Raw genomic sequence first — 20,960 nt, forward strand, 5'->3', positions numbered from 1 at the left:
ATAATAATAATTATTATTATTTATAATTAATTATAGAATAAAAATTATAATAAATTCATTATAGTTATTATTATTATTATTGTTATCATTATAACAATAATTATAATAATAACAATTATTATTATAATATATATAATAATTATTATAAAAATAATAACTATTATTATTATAATATATATAATAATTATTATTCATAATGAATTATAAAATAATAATAATAATAAATTCATGATAGTTTTTATTATTATTATTATAACAATGATTATAATTATAACAATTATTATTATTTTTATAATTATTATTATCAAACCGAATGTTTTTATATAATTTTTTTGAACGTGCTTTAATTGCCTGGACATTGATTGGATGTTTCGCGGTTTGTGGGCGGGATATGAATTCTTTGCAGGCTGTTTATTTGCTGCTTTGGTGACGTCAGAACAATCCCTTGGAGCCCATTGGTTAGATTTTCAATGAGTGGGCGGGGCTCAATTTGAACCAGAGTCCGCCGCAGTTATTAAAGTATCAGATTTCTTCCGGCTACAGTTAGCATGAAAGCTAACTGTTGTCCCCGCTTTATCAGTAACATCAGCAGGTAGTTTTAACCAGCCGATCCGCTCATGGTTCACAGCAGCGGGTCATCATTCAGATAAATTAAGTTTTAAACTAAAGTGAGACCGGTGTCATGGCTGAGGGAGCGGGCCGTGGTTCTGCCATCACCGCCAAGAGGAGGCAGCCAGCGGGCAGGAAGAGCCGCCAGAGCCAGCCGAAGAGGAGCTCCAGCAGCCGGGTAAACACTCCGAGCTAACCGTTAGCACCTTGTTCCGTTAGCACCTTGTTCCGTTAGCCCGGCCCGAGTTTGTGGGAGTTTGTGGAAGTTTGACAGCAGAGCTCACTTTTATCTACCTAAAAACTCAAGTTAACGATCGTTAAAGTAACTTTAATCTGATCTTTTGGGCTCTGAATTAAGTTCTTTAAATCATAAAATCATCAAGTTTTCTCAAGCTAACGTTTAGACAACAGAAGGGAAAACAAGTAGGCCACCGGTGTAAAGAGGAAATCTGTGACCCTGCACTTTCTGTGTCGCTTTAAACCGTTAAAACCCACAAACTGAGCAGCAGGTTGGCTCTCTGCTTAATGTAAGATGGCGTGTTTCTGTCTTTTCTAATAAATCTTACATCATTAACACGAAGTTAAGGCCTCATAAAACCTTAAATATTGATTTTAAAGGTTCATTTTGAGCCCAACATCTGGGCCCAGGTGTGTGTTTCAGGTGGTGTCTGATGCAGAATGTCAGGTTTTTTTAATGGACTCTGGTGTGTGTTTCAGGTGGTGTCTGATGCAGAATGTCAGGTTTTTTTAATGGACTCTGGTGTGTGTTTCAGGTGGTGTCTGATGCAGAATGTCAGGTTTTTTGAATGGACTCTGGTGTGTGTTTCAGGTGATGTCTGATGCAGAATGTCAGGTTTTTTGAATGGACTCTGGTGTGTGTTTCAGGTGATGTCTGACGCAGAATGTCAGGTTTTTTGACTGGACTCTGGTGTGTGTTTCAGGTGATGTCTGATGCAGAATGTCAGGTTTTTTTTGTTTTTTTTTTAATGGACTCTGGTGTGTGTTTCAGGTGATGTCTGATGCAGAATGTCAGGTTTTTTTAATGGACTCTGGTGTGTGTTTCAGGTGATGTCTGATGCAGAATGTCAGGTTTTTTTAATGGACTCTGGTGTGTGTTTCAGGTGATGTCTGATGCAGAATGTCAGGTTTTTTTAATGGACTCTGGTGTGTGTTTCAGGTGGTGTCTGATGCAGAATGTCAGGTTTTTTGACTGGACTCTGGTGTGTGTTTCAGGTGATGTCTGATGCAGAATGTCAGGTTTTTTTAATGGACTCTGGTGTGTGTTTCAGGTGATGTCTGATGCAGAATGTCAGGTTTTTTTAATGGACTCTGGTGTGTGTTTCAGGTGGTGTCTGATGCAGAATGTCAGGTTTTTTGACTGGACTCTGGTGTGTGTTTCAGGTGATGTCTGATGCAGAATGTCAGGTTTTTTTAATGGACTCTGGTGTGTGTTTCAGGTGATGTCTGATGCAGAATGTCAGGTTTTTTGACTGGACTCTGGTGTGTGTTTCAGGTGATGTCTGATGCAGAATGTCAGGTTTTTTTAATGGACTCTGGTGTGTGTTTCAGGTGATGTCTGATGCAGAATGTCAGGTTTTTTTAATGGACTCTGGTGTGTGTTTCAGGTGATGTCTGATGCAGAATGTCAGGTTTTTTTAATGGACTCTGGTGTGTGTTTCAGGTGATGTCTGATGCAGAATGTCAGGTTTTTTTAATGGACTCTGGTGTGTGTTTCAGGTGATGTCTGATGCAGAATGTCAGGTTTTTTTAATGGACCCTGGTGTGTGTTTCAGGTGATGTCTGATGCAGAATGTCAGGTTTTTGTTTTTTTTTTGTTTTTTTGAATGGACTCTGGTGTGTGTTTCAGGTGGTGTCTGATGCAGAATGTCAGGTTTTTTGAATGGACTCTGGTGTGTGTTTCAGGTGATGTCTGATGCAGAATGTCAGGTTTTTTTAATGGACTCTGGTGTGTGTTTCAGGTGATGTCTGATGCAGAATGTCAGGTTTTTTTAATGGACTCTGGTGTGTGTTTCAGGTGATGTCTGATGCAGAATGTCAGGTTTTTTTAATGGACTCTGGTGTGTGTTTCAGGTGATGTCTGATGCAGAATGTCAGGTTTTTTTAATGGACTCTGGTGTGTGTTTCAGGTGATGTCTGATGCAGAATGTCAGGTTTTTTTTGTTTTTTTTTTAATGGACTCTGGTGTGTGTTTCAGGTGATGTCTGATGCAGAATGTCAGGTTTTTTTAATGGACTCTGGTGTGTGTTTCAGGTGATGTCTGATGCAGAATGTCAGGTTTTTTTAATGGACTCTGGTGTGTGTTTCAGGTGGTGTCTGATGCAGAATGTCAGGTTTTTTGACTGGACTCTGGTGTGTGTTTCAGGTGATGTCTGATGCAGAATGTCAGGTTTTTTTAATGGACTCTGGTGTGTGTTTCAGGTGATGTCTGATGCAGAATGTCAGGTTTTTTGACTGGACTCTGGTGTGTGTTTCAGGTGGTGTCTGATGCAGAATGTCAGGTTTTTTTACTGGACTCTGGTGTGTGTTTCAGGTGATTCTGGAGAAGGTTCTTGGCGTCAGCACCATCAGCAGCAGCAGTTTGACCTCTGACCCCAACTCTGGACTCATTGCTTATCCTGCAGGGTAAGCCCCGCCCCCTTTAAGCTGCCCATATTTGGGGTAACCCCCCCCTCAGAGAACTGAGGCCCCTGTTTTATGTTTCAGGTGTGTCGTGGTGCTGCTTCACCCGAAGAAGAACAAGCAGACGCACGTCATCAACGTCTGCAGGAAGCCCTTCACGGCTCTGGCCTTTTCTCACGATGGAAAACACCTGGTGACCGGTGAGGTGAGCCGAGCCCCAGCTGGGGAACAACACGCCGTGTTCCAACAGGGCTTCGGTTAAAGGGACAGTTCGCCTCTTTAAAGGGACAGTTCGCCTCTTTAAAGGGACAGTTCGCCTCTTTAAAGGGACAGTTCGCCTCTTTAAAGGGACAGTTCGCCGCTTTAAAGGGACAGTTCGCCTCTTTAAAGGGACAGTTCGCCTCTTTAAAGGGACAGTTCGCCTCTTTAAAGGGACAGTTCGCCTCTTTTGACATGAAGCTGTGTGACATCCCATATCAGCAACATCATTTAAGAACATTTTCTGATGGCGGCCAAAGCTTGAAGGTTTCTACTAAACCGTAGTTTTCAACCATCATGGGCATAACAACTTGTTGGCATCCAATTTCTTTGGTCATCAGTGGCATCATACGATGACGACCGCTGAATTATGCCGATATCATTGAAGCAGATGCAGATCCTGCCCTGTGCAGCTCACACAGCTGCATCCCACCATCATGGAGCAACCTTGGCACGTCCCTTTTCTATGGAGAGCAGCTTAGGCAATAGTTGCTGGATTTGTTGCAGGTCGCTTTTTTTGAAAGATTGCTGCTGGAAGTTACTGAGGGGATCTGAGAAGTAGTTCAATCTGGTGACAAACCAGACCAGACCAAACCAAACCAGACCAGACCAGACCAAACCAGACCAAACCAGACCAAACCAGACCAAACCAGACCAGACCAAACCAGACCAGACCAAACCAGACCAAACCAGACCAGACCAGACCAGACCAGACCAAACCAGACCAGACCAAACCAGACCAGACCAAACCAGACCAAACCAGACCTGACCAAACCAGACCAAACCAGACCAGACCAAACCAGACCAGACCAAACCAGACCAGACCAGACCAAACCAGACCAGACCAAACCAGACCAGACCAAACCAGACCAAACCAGACCAAACCAGACCAAACCAGACCAAACCAGACCAAACCAGACCAAACCAGACCAGACCAAACCAGACTAGACCAGACCAGACTAAACCAGACCAAACCAGACCAAACCAGACCAAACCAGACCAGACCAAACCAGACCAGACCAGACCAAACCAGACCAGACCAAACCAGACCAAACCAGACCTGACCAAACCAGACCAAACCAGACCAGACCAAACCAGACCAGACCAAACCAGACCAGACCAAACCAGACCAGACCAAACCAGACCAGACCAGACCAAACCAGACCAGACCAAACCAGACCAGACCAAACCAGACCAAACCAGACCAAACCAGACCAGACCAAACCAGACTAGACCAGACCAAACCAGACTAGACCAGACCAAACCAGACCAAACCAGACTAAACCAGACCAAACCAGACCAAACCAGACCAGACCAAACCAGACCAGACCAGACCAAACCAGACCAGACCAAACCTGACCAGACCAGACCAAACCAGACCAGACCAAACCAGACCAGACCAAACCAGACCAGACCAAACCAGACCAGACCAAACCAGACCAAACCAGACCAGACCAAACCAGACCAAACCAGACTAGACCAGACCAGACCAAACCAGACCAAACCAGACCAAACCAGACCAGACCAGACCAAACCAGACTAGACCAGACCAGACCAGACCAAACCAGACCAGACCAAACCAGACCAAACCAGACTAGACCAGACCAAACCAGACTAGACCAGACCAAACCAGACCAAACCAGACTAAACCAGACCAAACCAGACCAGACCAAACCAGACCAGACCAAACCAAACCAAACCAAACCAGACCAGACCAGACCAAACCAGACCAAACCAGACCAGACCAGACCAAACCAGACCAGACCAAACCAGACCAAACCAGACCTGACCAAACCAGACCAAACCAGACCAGACCAGACCAAACCAGACCAGACCAAACCAGACCAGACCAGACCAGACCAGACCAAACCAGACCAGACCAAACCAGACCAGACCAAACCAGACCAAACCAGACCAAACCAGACCAAACCAGACCAAACCAGACCAGACCAGACCAAACCAGACTAGACCAGACCAAACCAGACCAAACCAGACTAAACCAGACCAAACCAGACCAGACCAAACCTGACCAAACCAGACCAAACCAGACCAGACCAAACCAGACCAGACCAAACCAGACCAGACCAAACCAGACCAGACCAAACCAGACCAGACCAGACCAGACCAAACCAGACCAGACCAAACCAGACCAGACCAAACCAGACCAGACCAAACCAGACCAAACCAGACCAGACCAGACCAAACCAGACTAGACCAGACCAGACCAGACCAAACCAGACCAGACCAAACCAGACTAGACCAGACCAAACCAGACTAGACCAGACCAAACCAGACCAGACCAGACTAAACCAGACCAAACCAGACCTGACCAAACCAGACCAGACCAAACCAAACCAAACCAAACCAGACCAGACCAGACCAGACCAAACCAGACCAAACCAGACCAGACCAAACCAGACCAGACCAAACCAGACCAGACCAAACCAGACCAGACCAAACCAGACCAGACCAGACCAAACCAGACCAGACCAAACCAGACCAAACCAGACCAAACCAGACCAGACCAAACCAGACTAGACCAGACCAAACCAGACTAGACCAGACCAAACCAGACCAAACCAGACTAAACCAGACCAAACCAGACCAGACCAGACCAGACCAAACCTGACCAGACCAGACCAAACCAGACCAGACCAAACCAGACCAGACCAAACCAGACCAGACCAAACCAGACCAGACCAAACCAGACCAAACCAGACCAGACCAAACCAGACCAAACCAGACTAGACCAGACCAAACCAGACCAAACCAGACCAGACCAGACCAAACCAGACTAGACCAGACCAGACCAGACCAAACCAGACCAGACCAAACCAGACCAAACCAGACTAGACCAGACCAAACCAGACTAGACCAGACCAAACCAGACCAAACCAGACTAAACCAGACCAAACCAGACCAGACCAAACCAGACCAGACCAGACCAAACCAGACCAAACCAGACCAGACCAGACCAAACCAGACCAGACCAAACCAGACCAAACCAGACCTGACCAAACCAGACCAAACCAGACCAGACCAGACCAAACCAAACCAGACCAGACCAAACCAGACCAGACCAGACCAGACCAAACCAGACCAGACCAAACCAGACCAGACCAAACCAGACCAAACCAGACTAGACCAGACCAAACCAGACCAGACCAGACCAAACCAGACTAGACCAGACCAAACCAGACCAAACCAGACTAAACCAGACCAAACCAGACCAGACCAAACCAGACCAGACCAGACCAAACCAGACCAGACCAAACCAGACCAGACCAAACCAGACCAGACCAAACCAGACCAGACCAAACCAGACCAAACCAGACTAGACCAGACCAAACCAGACCAGACCAGACCAAACCAGACTAGACCAGACCAAACCAGACCAAACCAGACTAAACCAGACCAAACCAGACCAGACCAAACCAGACCAGACCAAACCTGACCAAACCAAACCAGACCAGACCAAACCAGACCAGACCAAACCAGACCAGACCAAACCAGACCAGACCAAACCAGACCAGACCAGACCAGACCAAACCAGACCAGACCAAACCAGACCAGACCAAACCAGACCAGACCAAACCAGACCAGACCAAACCAGACCAAACCAGACCAGACCAGACCAAACCAGACTAGACCAGACTAGACCAGACCAGACCAGACCAGACCAAACCAGACCAGACCAAACCAGACTAGACCAGACCAAACCAGACTAGACCAGACCAAACCAGACCAGACCAGACTAAACCAGACCAAACCAGACCTGACCAAACCAGACCAGACCAAACCAAACCAAACCAGACCAGACCAGACCAGACCAAACCAGACTAGACCAGACCAAACCAGACCAGACCAAACCAGACCAGACCAAACCAGACCAAACCAGACCAAACCAGACCAAACCAGACTAAACCAGACCAAACCAGACCAGACCAGACCAGACCAGACCAGACCAAACCAGACTAGACCAGACCAAACCAGACCAGACCAAACCAGACCAGACCAAACCAGACCAAACCAGACCAAACCAGACCAAACCAGACTAAACCAGACCAAACCAGACCAGACCAGACCAAACCAGACCAGACCAAACCAGACCAGACCAAACCAGACCAGACCAAACCAGACCAGACCAAACCAGACCAAACCAGACCAGACCAGACCAAACCAGACTAGACCAGACCAAACCAGACCAGACCAAACCAGACTAGACCAGACCAAACCAGACTAGACCAGACCAAACCAGACTAAACCAGACCAAACCAGACTAGACCAGACCAAACCAGACCAAACCAGACTAAACCAGACCAAACCAGACCAGACCAAACCAGACCAGACCAAACCAAACCAAACCAAACCAGACCAGACCAGACCAGACCAAACCAGACTAAACCAGACCAAACCAGACCAGACCAAACCAGACCAGACCAGACCAAACCAAACCAAACCAAACCAGACCAGACCAGACCAAACCAGACTAGACCAGACCAAACCAGACCAGACCAGACCAAACCAGACCAAACCAAACCAGACCAGACCAGACCAGACCAAACCAGACCAGACCAGACCAGACCAAACCAGACCAGACCAAACCAGACCAGACCAGACCAGACCAAACCAGACCAGACCAGACCAGAGACTAAACCAGACCAGACCAGACCAGAGACTAAACCAGACCAGACCAGACCAGAGACTAAACCAAACCAGACCAGACCAGACCAGAGACTAAACCAAACCAGACCAGACCAGACCAGACCAAACCAGACTAAACCAGACCAGACTAAACCCGACCAGACCAGACCAGACCAGACCAGAGACTAAACCAAACCAGACCAGACCAGACCAAACCAGACTAAACCAGACCAGACTAAACCAAACCAGACCAGACCAGACCAAACCAGACTAAACCAGACCAGACTAAACCAGACCAGACCAGACCAAACCAGACTAAACCAGACCAGACTAAACCAGACCAGACCAGACCAGACCAAACCAGACCAGACCAAACCAGACCAGACCAAACCAGACCAGACCAGACCAGACCAAACCAGACCAGACCAAACCAGACCAGACCAAACCAGACCAGACCAAACCAGACCAAACCAGACCAGACCAGACCAAACCAGACTAGACCAGACCAGACCAGACCAAACCAGACCAAACCAGACTAGACCAGACCAAACCAGACTAGACCAGACCAAACCAGACCAAACCAGACTAAACCAGACCAAACCAGACCAGACCAGACCAAACCAAACCAAACCAAACCAGACCAGACCAGACCAGACCAGACCAAACCAAACCAAACCAGACCAGACCAGACCAAACCAGACTAGACCAGACCAAACCAGACCAGACCAAACCAGACCAGACCAGACCAAACCAGACCAGACCAGACCAAACCAGACCAAACCAAACCAGACCAGACCAAACCAGACCAGACCAAACCAGACCAGACCAGACCAGACCAAACCAGACCAGACCAGACCAGAGACTAAACCAAACCAGACCAGACCAGACCAGACCAAACCAGACTAAACCAGATCAGACTAAACCCGACCAGACCAGACCAGACCAGACCAGAGACTAAACCAAACCAGACCAGACCAGACCAAACCAGACTAAACCAGACCAGACTAAACCAAACCAGACCAGACCAGACCAAACCAGACTAAACCAGACCAGACTAAACCAGACCAGACCAGACCAAACCAGACTAAACCAGACCAGACTAAACCAGACCAGACCAGACCAGACCAAACCAGACTAAACCAGACCAGACTAAACCAGACCAGACCAGACCAAACCAGACCAAACCAGACCAGACCAGACCAGAGACTAAACCAGACCAGACCAAACCAGACTAAACCAGACCAGACCAGACCAAACCAGACCAAACCAGACCAGACCAGACCAGAGACTAAACCAAACCAGACCAGACCAGACCAGACCAGACCAAACCAAACCAAACCAGACCAGACCAGACCAGACCAAACCAGACCAAACCAAACCAAACCAAACCAAACCAAACCAGACCAAACCAAACCAAACCAGACCAGACCAGACCAGACTAAACCAAACCAGACCAGACCAAGTTAGCAGCACTGGACACAGGTCACTGATACAAGTGAACATTACAGTAACGCAGCAGCTTCAGACCTTCTGCGTTACATTAATGCACAGTCTCTCTTTGTATCTATATCTAGATTCTATATATATATATATATAGTTATAGCTAGATTCTGTATATATATCTATATCGTCTGTACCAACCACACCAAGTCAGATTCCTTGTAAGTGCAAACCTACGACGATATAGATATATATTTATTTATTTATTAGGGCTATGACTCAATTAAAATTTTTAATCGCGTTAACTACAGGCTTTGAAATTAATTAATCGCATTTTAATCGCATATACTTTATCCTTTAGAAAATTAACATTTTCAACAATATTTCAACAAACACAGAACATATCCCTATTTGAAATCTGAATGTAGCATGAAAACACAGTATATAGAATCTGGGATGTTAAGCTGCGTTGGGCCCCCGTTAGCTTCCACGCTAGCTGCTACATGTTTAGCGTTGAGGTGATATTTGAGGCTTGATCAGCGGCGGCGCCAGCCATTTTTCGTTGGGGTTGCTATGCAGTTGCTGCATGAATGTGAGGGGTTGCATCAACGCAACAACGTTACTGACCCATTACTCCACCGTCTGCATGCAGCCTTGCATACTGTAAACTTTTAAGTTATCAGCGGAGCTTACTGCTCACAAGCAGACAGATGTCGCACTGTGCGTTGTGGTGGAACAGCTGCATAGGTCCAGGGGCAGACAGCCCCAGCCCGTGTACGCAACCACACGCACACACAGGCATACCTGTCCATCTCATTCATTCATAGCCCGTTCACTAAGGATAAAATAGCCAATCCACAAAGGCTACTTTGCCCACTGTGTTCCTCAAATAAGTTTTGATCAACTTCATCTTGGAAAAAAAGAGCTGGGAGTGAATGAGCTACAGTGCGGACTTTCTATTCCATCTTATCTGACGCACAACAGTTGTAGGCGACAACTTTCAAGAGATAGTTCTACCCGGCGGGCTTCCAACAGTAGCCTCGTACAGTGCTAAATCACACAGGCACAACATTACGTTCAAACTGGTTGCTCACACCAGTCTGTCCGCTGCCACAGCCGACACATAGCCGACTCAAGCCAATCTACTCGCATCACATTATGGCAGAGGAAGCACGCTGGCAACCTAACATAAAGTAAAAAGTGTGTCCGTTATTTTCAAAAGATGGTGCTAACTGCACTGACACTAGGCTACTTAGCAAGTAGCTCCAGATAGACTGCAAGCACCTAGAGTCGACTAACAAACCAAGTCACAAGAAGACTATTTGATAATAGTGTTTCGGCGAGCATATGAAAAACAACTGGGATTTCCTACCTTATTTGTGTTACTTGAAGAAGGACATTCTCAAAATCGCCAAATATCCATTTAGAATTGCAGTTTAGCTATGTTATGAGTGAATAAGGTGCTAAAATGAGAGGAAAACTGTAGACTATTCAAAAACAAATTAAACTGAGAATACAATTAAATAGGGTTTCTATTTATCTCATAAATCTGCTTTATGGAAATATTATTTTAGACCTCCGATTTCCCCGGGTAATTTAGAACAGACGTGATTGGCTGACTGTAGAATGACATCACCACAGCTACTGTAGATCTAGGAACAATGTGGATAGCCGTTTCACCAGTAAAGCTGGTGTTTTATACCTTTCATATGTATATTTATCAGCTAAAGAACGAAAAACGGGGATAGGCTACCACGCAGCAACATATGTGATTCTTTACTTCTTAATATTGTTGTCGTTGTTGCACTGCACTTCTGTTCTTTGTGAGCAGTAAACCTGCCTCTAGCCCCAAAGTTGGGGTAGCTGTGCACATTCTTGGGGTTGCTATAGCAACCACAAGCAACCCCTTAGCGCCGCCTCTGGGCTTGATACGCTGCGGTGATACGCGAATTCCTTGTTGCATAATCTGCACACAACCACGCTCTTGTCGACGCTTCCATCCGTCTGTATTTAAAAAAAAAAAAAAAAAAAAATTATAGTGTGCGATTAAAATGCGTTTTTTTTTTTTAACGCGCTAATATGTGTGTAGTTAATAAATCGAAATTAACGCACTAAAGTCCCAGCCCTAATATAAATAAATATATATATATATATACATACATACACACACACAAAGAGAGACTGTGCATTAATGTAACGCAGAAGGTCTGAAGCTGCTGCGTTACTATAATGTTCACTTGTATCAGTGACCTGTGTCCAGTGCTGCTAACTTGGTCTGGTTTGGTTTGGTCTGGTTTGTAATGATGTCACTTGCTTTGTGAGGTCATAAAGGACTATGATATTAGCTAGCAACACAGCAGAGTGGAGCAACCATAGCAACTTTCTTTCCTATGAAGTAGCTCAGGCAGTAGTTGTTAGATTTGTTGAGTGGCTTTTCTGTAAAAGAAAAAAAAAAAAAAAAAGAGCCAACGGGCTGAAAAGTCGACGAATCTGGCAGCAAATCGACCAAGTTGGCAACACTTTGTACACGTGCCTGATACGAGTGCAGATTCCATTCATTTTCAAAGGCATGTGTCCTGTGTGAGCACAAAGTGGGTCTCAGTGGTCATAACCACCAGGGAAAAGCAAATAATAAGAGTTTAAAAAAAGCTACTGTTTACAGAATGATTGTGAGAAAAGAATAAAAAGAGAATGTTAAAATTTGGTCCTTTCAACATAACTGAAAAGGTTGGACCTGCCAAAACCTGCCCTCCAGTGATGGACCCACTCAAACCCCTGATCAGGGATCTGCTGATGCTACATGCTAAGTGAGGCCGATCAGCGTCTGCGTCGGGCGACTCTCCGGCGTCTGCGGACACCAGAGGCCCTACGGACTCTCCGGCGTCTGCGGACACCAGAGGCCCTACGGACTCTCCTGCGTCTGCGGACACCAGAGGCCCTACGGACTCTCCGGCGTCTGCGGACACCAGAGGCCCTACGGACTCTCCTGCGTCTGCGGACACCAGAGGCCCTACGGACTCTCCTGCGTCTGCGGACACCAGAGGCCCTACGGACTCTCCGGCGTCTGCGGACACCAGAGGCCCTACGGACTCTCCGGCGTCTGCGGACACCAGAGGCCCTACGGACTCTCCTGCGTCTGCGGACACCAGAGGCCCTACGGACTCTCCGGCGTCTGCGGACACCAGAGGCCCTACGGACTCTCCTGCGTCTGCGGACACCAGAGGCCCTACGGACTCTCCTGCGTCTGCGGACACCAGAGGCCCTACGGACTCTCCTGCGTCTGCGGACACCAGAGGCCCTACGGACTCTCCGGCGTCTGCGGATGGGGCGAGAAGCCTGTCTGCGTCTGCGTCGTGGCATTGTTACAAAGGTGTGGCCCCCACCCTGAGGAGGGGGTTCTATTTATACTCTGGAGATATCATTCTGTGATGTCATGGACAGAAACTGGGACATTTTTCAGTAAAACTGAGCGACATGAAGAACGGATTCATTCTCAGGAAAATCAATAACGGACTGAAATAATGTTTTCAGCTCCACAATTATGTGATGACAACAGCACAGAAACGTTATGACATCACAAAAGCAATATTCACAAGTTGGAATGTCATCAGTGACATCACAGTGATGTCATCTATGATGACATCACAGAATGATATCTCCAGAGTTTATAAATAGAACCCCCTCCTCAGGGTGGTGGCCACTCCTTCCTTCCTTCCTTCCTGCCTTCCTTCCTTCCTTCCTTCCTTCCTGCCTTCCTTCCTTCCTTCCTTCCTGCCTGCCTGCCTGCCTTCCTTCCTGCCTGCCTTCCTTCCTTCCTTCCTTCCTTCCTTCCTGCCTGCCTTCCTTCCTTCCTTCCTTCCTGCCTGCCTGCCTTCCTTCCTTCCTTCCTTCCTTCCTGCCTTCCTGCCTGCCTGCCTTCCTTCCTTCCTTCCTTCCTTCCTGCCTGCCTGCCTTCCTTCCTTCCTTCCTTCCTTCCTTCCTGCCTGCCTTCCTTCCTTCCTTCCTTCCTTCCTGCCTGCCTTCCTTCCTTCCTTCCTTCCTGCCTGCCTGCCTGCCTGCCTGCCTGCCTGCCTGCCTTCCTTCCTTCCTTCCTTCCTTCCTGCCTGCCTTCCTTCCTTCCTTCCTGCCTGCCTTCCTTCCTTCCTTCCTTCCTTCCTGCCTGCCTTCCTTCCTTCCTTCCTTCCTGCCTTCCTGCCTGCCTGCCTTCCTTCCTTCCTTCCTTCCTTCCTTCCTTCCTTCCTGCCTGCCTGCCTGCCTTCCTTCCTTCCTTCCTTCCTTCCTGCCTTCCTTCCTTCCTTCCTTCCTTCCTTCCTGCCTTCCTTCCTTCCTGCCTGCCTTCCTTCCTTCCTTCCTTCCTTCCTTCCTTCCTTCCTTCCTGCCTGCCTGCCTTCCTTCCTTCCTGCCTGCCTTCCTTCCTTCCTTCCTTCCTTCCTGCCTGCCTTCCTTCCTTCCTTCCTTCCTGCCTTCCTTCCTTCCTGCCTGCCTGCCTTCCTTCCTTCCTTCCTGCCTTCCTTCCTTCCTTCCTTCCTTCCTTCCTTCCTTCCTGCCTTCCTTCCTGCCTTCCATCCTTCCTGCCTGCCTTCCTTCCTTCCTTCCTTCCTTCCTTCCTTCCTTCCTTCCTTCCTTCCTTCCTTCCTTCCTTCCTATCATAGGTAAAATCACAAAATGATATCTCCAGAGTTTATAAATAGAACCCCCTCCTCAAGATGGTTGCCACACCTTCTTTCCTTCCCTCCCTCCTTCCCTTCCTTCCTTCCTTCCTGATGGCGCCCTGATGGTTGATGGCGCCCTGATGGCGGCCTGTTACTGAACCGTCCTCTGACCGTGTGGTCGCAGGTTTGATGCTGCTTCAGTTGGACGTTGGGCTTCTCTTTGTGCTGCTCATGGTGCAGATGTTGGGCTTCAGTTTGGGTTCTTTCTCTCTGAGCGGTTGGTGGGGCTATCGTGCTAAGCTAACTGGCGCCGCGCAGCGTTTCCTCTGCAGTCGGGTGTTTCTGAGCCCAGCTGCTGTGATGTAGGGCAGCGAGCCGTGAGTCAGACGGCTGCTGACACCAGGCTGGTGTTTGGCTGTTTGGAGCGTCACATGAAAACAGTCAACATTCCTCCTCCTGTGACAGATGCTGCTTCACCAGCTGCTGAGTCTCTGACAAACATCATGAGATGGATTTAAATGTGCCCGAGTACAGCCTTCAGCGTTTAAGGGCCTTTAACAGCCTTTAACGGCTTTGTTTCATCAGAACTGGGACTGATAATTCCTGGTTTCTTCCACAGTGAACCCTAACCCACGGTGAACCCGAACCCTAAACCTAACCCAAAGTTAACCCTAAACTTAACCCTCAGTGAACCCTAAACCTAACCCACAGTGAACCCTAACCCACAGTGAACCCTAAACCTAACCCACAGTGAACCCTAACCCACAGTGAACCCTAAACCTAACCCTAAACCTAACCCACAGTGAACCCTAAACCTAACCCACAGTGAACCCTAAACCTAACCCACAGTGAACCCTAAACCTAACCCACAGTGAACCCTAACCCACAGTGAACCCTAAACCTAACCCTAAACCTAACCCACAGTGAACCCGAACCCTAACCCACAGTGAACCCTAAACCTAACCCACAGTGAACCCTAAACTTAACCCACAGTGAACCCGAACCCTAACCCACAGTGAACCCTAAACCTAACCCACAGTGAACCCTAAACCTAACCCACAGTGAACCCGAACCCTAACCCACAGTGAACCCGAACCCTAACCCACAGTGAACCCTAAACCTAACCCACAGTGAACCCTAAACCTAACCCAAAGTTAACCCTAAACCTAACCCTCAGTGAACCCTAAACCTAACCCACAGTGAACCCTAAACCTAACCCACAGTGAACCCTAAACCTAACCCACAGTGAACCCTAAACCCAACCCTAAACCTAACCCACAGTGAACCCGAACCCTAACCCACAGTGAACCCTAAACCTAACCCACAGTGAACCCTAAACCTAACCCACAGTGAACCCTAACCCACAGTGAACCCTAAACCTAACCCTAAACCTAACCCACAGTGAACCCTAACCCTAAACTTAACCCACAGTGAACCCTAACCCTAAACTTAACCCTCAGTGAACCCTAACCCTAAACTTAACCCTCAGTGAACCCTAACCCTAAACTTAACCCTCAGTGAACCCTAAACTTAACCCACAGTGAACCCTGAACCCTAACCCTCAGTGAACCCTAACCCTAAACTTAACCCACAGTGAACCCTACACCTAACCCACAATGAACCCTAACCCTCAGTGAACCCTAACCCACAGTGAACCCTAACCCTAAACCTAACCCACAGTGAACCCTACACCTAACCCACAATGAACCCTAACCCACAGTGAACCCTAACCCACAGTGAACCCTACACCTAACCCACAATGAACCCTAACCCTCAGTGAACCCTAACCCTCAGTGAACCCTAACCCACAGTGAACCCTAACCCTAAACTTAACCCTCAGTGAACCCTAACCCTCAGTGAACCCTAACCCTAAACTTAACCCTCAGTGAACCCTAACCCTCAGTGAACCCTAACCCTAAACTTAACCCACAGTGAACCCTAAACTTAACCCACAGTGAACCCTGAACCCTAACCCTCAGTGAACCCTAACCCTAAACTTAACCCACAGTGAACCCTACACCTAACCCACAATGAACCCTAACCCTCAGTGAACCCTAACCCACAGTGAACCCTAACCCTAAACCTAACCCACAGTGAACCCTACACCTAACCCACAATGAACCCTAACCCACAGTGAACCCTAACCCACAGTGAACCCTACACCTAACCCTCAGTGAACCCTAACCCTAAACTTAACCCACAGTGAACCCTAAACCTAACCCACAGTGAACCCTAACCCACAGTGAACCCTACACCTAACCCTCAGTGAACCCTAACCCTAAACTTAACCCACAGTGAACCCTACACCTAACCCACAATGAACCCTAACCCTAAACTTAACCCACAGTGAACCCTAAACCTAACCCACAGTGAACCCTAACCCACAGTGAACCCTACACCTAACCCACAATGAACCCTAACCCTAAACTTAACCCACAGTGAACCCTACACCTAACCCTCAGTGAACCCTAACCCTAAACTTAACCCACAGTGAACCCTACACCTAACCCTCAGTGAACCCTAACCCTAAACTTAACCCACAGTGAACCCTAAACCTAACCCACAGTGAACCCTAACCCTAAACTTAACCCACAGTGAACCCTAACCCACAGTGAACCCTAACCCTCAGTGAACCCTAACCCACAGTGAACCCTAAACCTAACCCACAGTGAACCCTAACCCACAGTGAACCCTACACCTAACCCTCAGTGAACCCTAACCCTACACCTAACCCACAATGAACCCTAACCCTCAGTGAACCCTAAGCCACAGTGAACCCTAAACCTAACCCAGCTCCTCTAACTGGACTGAAACAGTTCAGTTATGAGGCTGCATGTTATTAAAAGCTGGAGAAAAGTCTCACTGATGCTCCAGTTATCACAGCCACCGTCTGTTTGTTTGTTTGTTTGTTTACAGAGCGGTCACATGCCCTGTTTGTTTGTTTGTTTGTTTACAGAGCGGTCACATGCCCTGTTTGTTTGTTTGTTTACAGAGCGGTCACATGCCCTGTTTGTTTGTTTGTTTACAGAGCGGTCACATGCCCTGTTTGTTTATTGTTTACAGAACGGTCACATGCCCTATTTGTTTGTTTGTTTGTTGTTTACAGAGCGGTCACATGCCCTGTTTGTTTGTTGTTTACAGAGCGGTCACATGCCCTGTTTGTTTGTTGTTTACAGAGCGGTCACATGCCCTGTTTGTTTATTGTTTACAGAACGGTCACATGCCCTGTTTGTTTATTGTTTACAGAACGGTCACATGCCCTGTTTGTTTATTGTTTACAGAGCGGTCACATGCCCTGTTTGTTTATTGTTTACAGAGCGGTCACATGCCCTGCGTGCGGGTGTGGGAGGTGGGTGGAGGTCAGGTGGCCGAGGTGCAGTCCCACAAATACGGAGTTTCCTGCGTGGCGTTCTCCTCCAACAGCTGCTACATCGTCTCCGTGGGATACCAGCACGACATGACGGTCAGCGTGTGGGACTGGAGGGTGAGGACCGCACACGTGCACACACACGTGCACACACACACACATGCACACGTCTGGGATGGGAGCCTGCAGCATCCAGTTCTCAGCTGTGATGACCTTTGACCTCTGAGTTTTATCTGTGGCTGTGTTCGATACTACATACTGCATACTGCATACTACATACTGCATACTGCATACTGCATACTACATACTGCATACTACATACTGCATACTGCATACTACATACTGCATACTGCATACTACATACTACATACTGCATACTACATACTGCATACTGCATACTGATCGATCAGACAGTATGCAGAGAGTTTACCCACAATGCATTTGGCTCCTGCCCGAGCCGAAATCAGCCGGCCTGAAGCTGATTTCTCTTAAGCTCTAAACTCTGTAAACTTTAGCAACATTTGAAACATTTTCAGGTGAGAAAGTAGTCGATTAGATCCCCAACGTGTTGAAAACCTGACAAAATACCGGCTGTTTACAATTTTGTTCCCACGAATTCGGCGCTACTAAAGCTAGCCGCAGTGAGCAACGCACTTCCTGTTATTTTCACAAAATAAAATACCCGTTGCCTTTTATCATAGGGAAAGCCATTACCATACAATTGGTGCTTTTGTTTTGAAAACAGGAAGTGAACCTACCCTCGTTGTAGTTAGCTTGAAACTGCCGTTTTGACAGGAAATGACGATCGGCGACGTCACGTTACGTTGCATCTTGGGTAGTTTGAGTATGAGTAGTAACCTCATGATGCATACCCAACATTTAGGAGAATCTAGTATGCATCCGGGAACTTCTCGCTCACTCAAACTCGCATACTAACTCAGAAAGTTAGTAGGAGTAGTGGGAGAAGTATGCGGTTTCGAACACAGCCTGTCTCTTCATCCTGTGTTTGTGTTGGTCGTCGGACATGTTTGGCGTTTCCCTCGCAGACGATCATGGTGGATGTGAGCGCCGGTTTAACCCGGTTATCCACCGGTTTAAGACTCGCCCTGATGTATTTAAATCTGTAATCTGTGCTCCTCCTGGTTCATCTTTAGGCAACACATTTTAAAAGCTTTAACTGTGGCGCTCGGCTGATGTTTTGTTCTGTGTGCGAGCAGAAAGGTTCCATCATCGCCTCCAACAAGGTGTCCAGCAGAGTCTTCTCCGTCTCCTTCTCTCAGGACAACAGCTACTTCGTCACCGCGGGAACTCGCCACGTCAAGTTCTGGTACCTGAACGCCTCCAAGGAACGACGGGTACCACCTGACCTCTGCTCAGCCAATCACAGCTCAGTATCTGGTGTGGTGACGGGTGCCTGTTTAATCTTTTCTGCTCGCTCCCAGGTGAACAGCACGGTGCCTCTGATTGGTCGCTCGGGGCTGCTGGATGACCATAAGAACAGCTCGTTCAGCGGTGTGGCGTGTGGGCGGGGCCTCATGGCGTCCAACACCTACTGCATCACCAGCTCCGGCCTGCTGTGTCTGTTCAACAGCAGCCGACATCTGGTGGCCTGGGTCGACCTGAAGGTAGGAACAGGGTTCAGTTCAGTTGGAGAGAGTTGGAACGCTCCCCGAAACGCTGCAGACCATACGACGGAAACCCAGTTGTACATAAAAAATAAATAAATGAATAAATACATTTTAAAAATAACTAATATTAATAAATTTAAAAAACGTTTTTTACAATAAATAAATAATGAAAAAATTTAATAAAAAATATTTTTTTAAATAAAGTAATAATAATAATAAAAAAATTAATAATAAAAAAAATCTGTTAAATTTTAAAAAAAAAATTTGGTTTTTAAATTTTGCGTATTCAGTTTTGAGCATTTTGTAAAAATTTAACCCTGAGACGGAGAATAAAGTACTGAAATGTAGACGATATATTCAGTTAAAACTGGAAATTTAACCATATTTCAGGCAACAACAAATGCTGCGTGATTAAAAACATGGCACTATTTTTTTTTTCTTGTGTCCAAACAGAAAAGTCCTTTTTTTTACATTTTGCAGATTTGTTTGTTTAAATTGAACAAAACGACTAAACAAAAAATGCCGTTAGTCTCTGTAAGAAGGAACTAATTAAGAATAGTTTATAAAATATCTAGTTCCAGAAGTGCATAAAAAATTGCAACAAGCGTGGATTGTCCCCGCTTTTAGCATATATGTTTCTGATAAAGATCTCCCAGTACATCTGTTTAATGAGGTTAATATATCCAAAGTGTTTAAACGCAGTAGTTAACGGTACACTTGCATAAACTGTATAAAGTGCCGTCCTGTTGGTTGTTGACACGTTAAATTATTCTGCTGACAGACGTCGTCGGCGAGCTGCCTGGCGGTCAGCGAGGACTTCATCTTCTGCGGCTGCGCAGACGGCGTCATCAGAGTGTTCAGCCCCTCCAACCTGCAGTACATCAGCACGCTGCAGCGGCCGCACCGCCTGGGCGTCGACCTCATGGAGGGCGAGCAGCACGGGTACGAACGCTGTAAACACAGCACGCACACACGGGGAACACACACACCTGGGAACACACAGGGGGGAACACACACCTGGGAAGACACACCTGGGGAACACACACCTGGGGAACACACACCTGGGAACACACACCTGGGGAACACACAGGGGGGAACACACAGGGGGGAACACACACCTGGGAAACACACACCTGGGGAACACACACCTGGGAACACACACCTGGGAAGACACACCTGGGGAACACACACCTGGGAACACACACCTGGGAACACACACCTGGGGAACACACACCTGGGGAACACACACCTGGGGAACACACAGGGGGGAACACAGGGGGGAACACACACCTGGGAACACACAGGGGGGAACACACGCCTGGGAAACACACACCTGGGAACACACAGGGGGGAACACACGCCTGGGAACACACAGCTGGGAACACACACCTGGGGAACACACAGGGGGGAACACACACCTGGGAACACACACAGGGGGGAACACACGCCTGGGGAACACACAGGGGGGAACACACGCCTGGGGAACACACAGGGGGGAACACACACCTGGGGAACACACGCCTGGGGAACACACACCTGGGAACACACGCCTGGGGAACACACACACAGGGAGGAACACACACCTGGGGAACACACACAGGGGGGAACACACAGGGGGGAACACACGCCTGGGGAACACACACACAGGGAGGAACACACACCTGGGGAACACACACACAGGGAGGAACACACGCCTGGGGAACACACAGCTGGGGAACACAC

At 47.7% G+C, this 20,960-nt stretch overlaps 1 protein-coding gene across 3 annotated transcripts in view; it reads left to right on the forward strand.

Moving 5' to 3' along the window:
* Nucleotides 1-530: 530 nt before the first annotated feature.
* wdr62 (WD repeat domain 62) overlaps nucleotides 531-20,960 on the forward strand; it is a 53,535-nt gene continuing 33,105 nt past the window's right edge. For all 3 annotated transcript variants that reach the window (XM_075472708.1, XM_075472710.1, XM_075472711.1), the window contains exons 1-7: nucleotides 531-787; nucleotides 3,161-3,252; nucleotides 3,334-3,454; nucleotides 17,560-17,727; nucleotides 18,828-18,965; nucleotides 19,053-19,235; nucleotides 20,020-20,180. In XM_075472708.1, coding sequence (XP_075328823.1) covers nucleotides 683-787; nucleotides 3,161-3,252; nucleotides 3,334-3,454; nucleotides 17,560-17,727; nucleotides 18,828-18,965; nucleotides 19,053-19,235; nucleotides 20,020-20,180 — 968 coding nt within the window. In that variant the 5' untranslated portion in view covers nucleotides 531-682. The remainder of the gene's footprint in view (nucleotides 788-3,160; nucleotides 3,253-3,333; nucleotides 3,455-17,559; nucleotides 17,728-18,827; nucleotides 18,966-19,052; nucleotides 19,236-20,019; nucleotides 20,181-20,960) is intronic.

Source organism: Odontesthes bonariensis, chromosome 9 (assembly GCF_027942865.1).
Source record: "Odontesthes bonariensis isolate fOdoBon6 chromosome 9, fOdoBon6.hap1, whole genome shotgun sequence".
Taxonomy (NCBI): Eukaryota; Metazoa; Chordata; class Actinopteri; order Atheriniformes; family Atherinopsidae; genus Odontesthes; species Odontesthes bonariensis.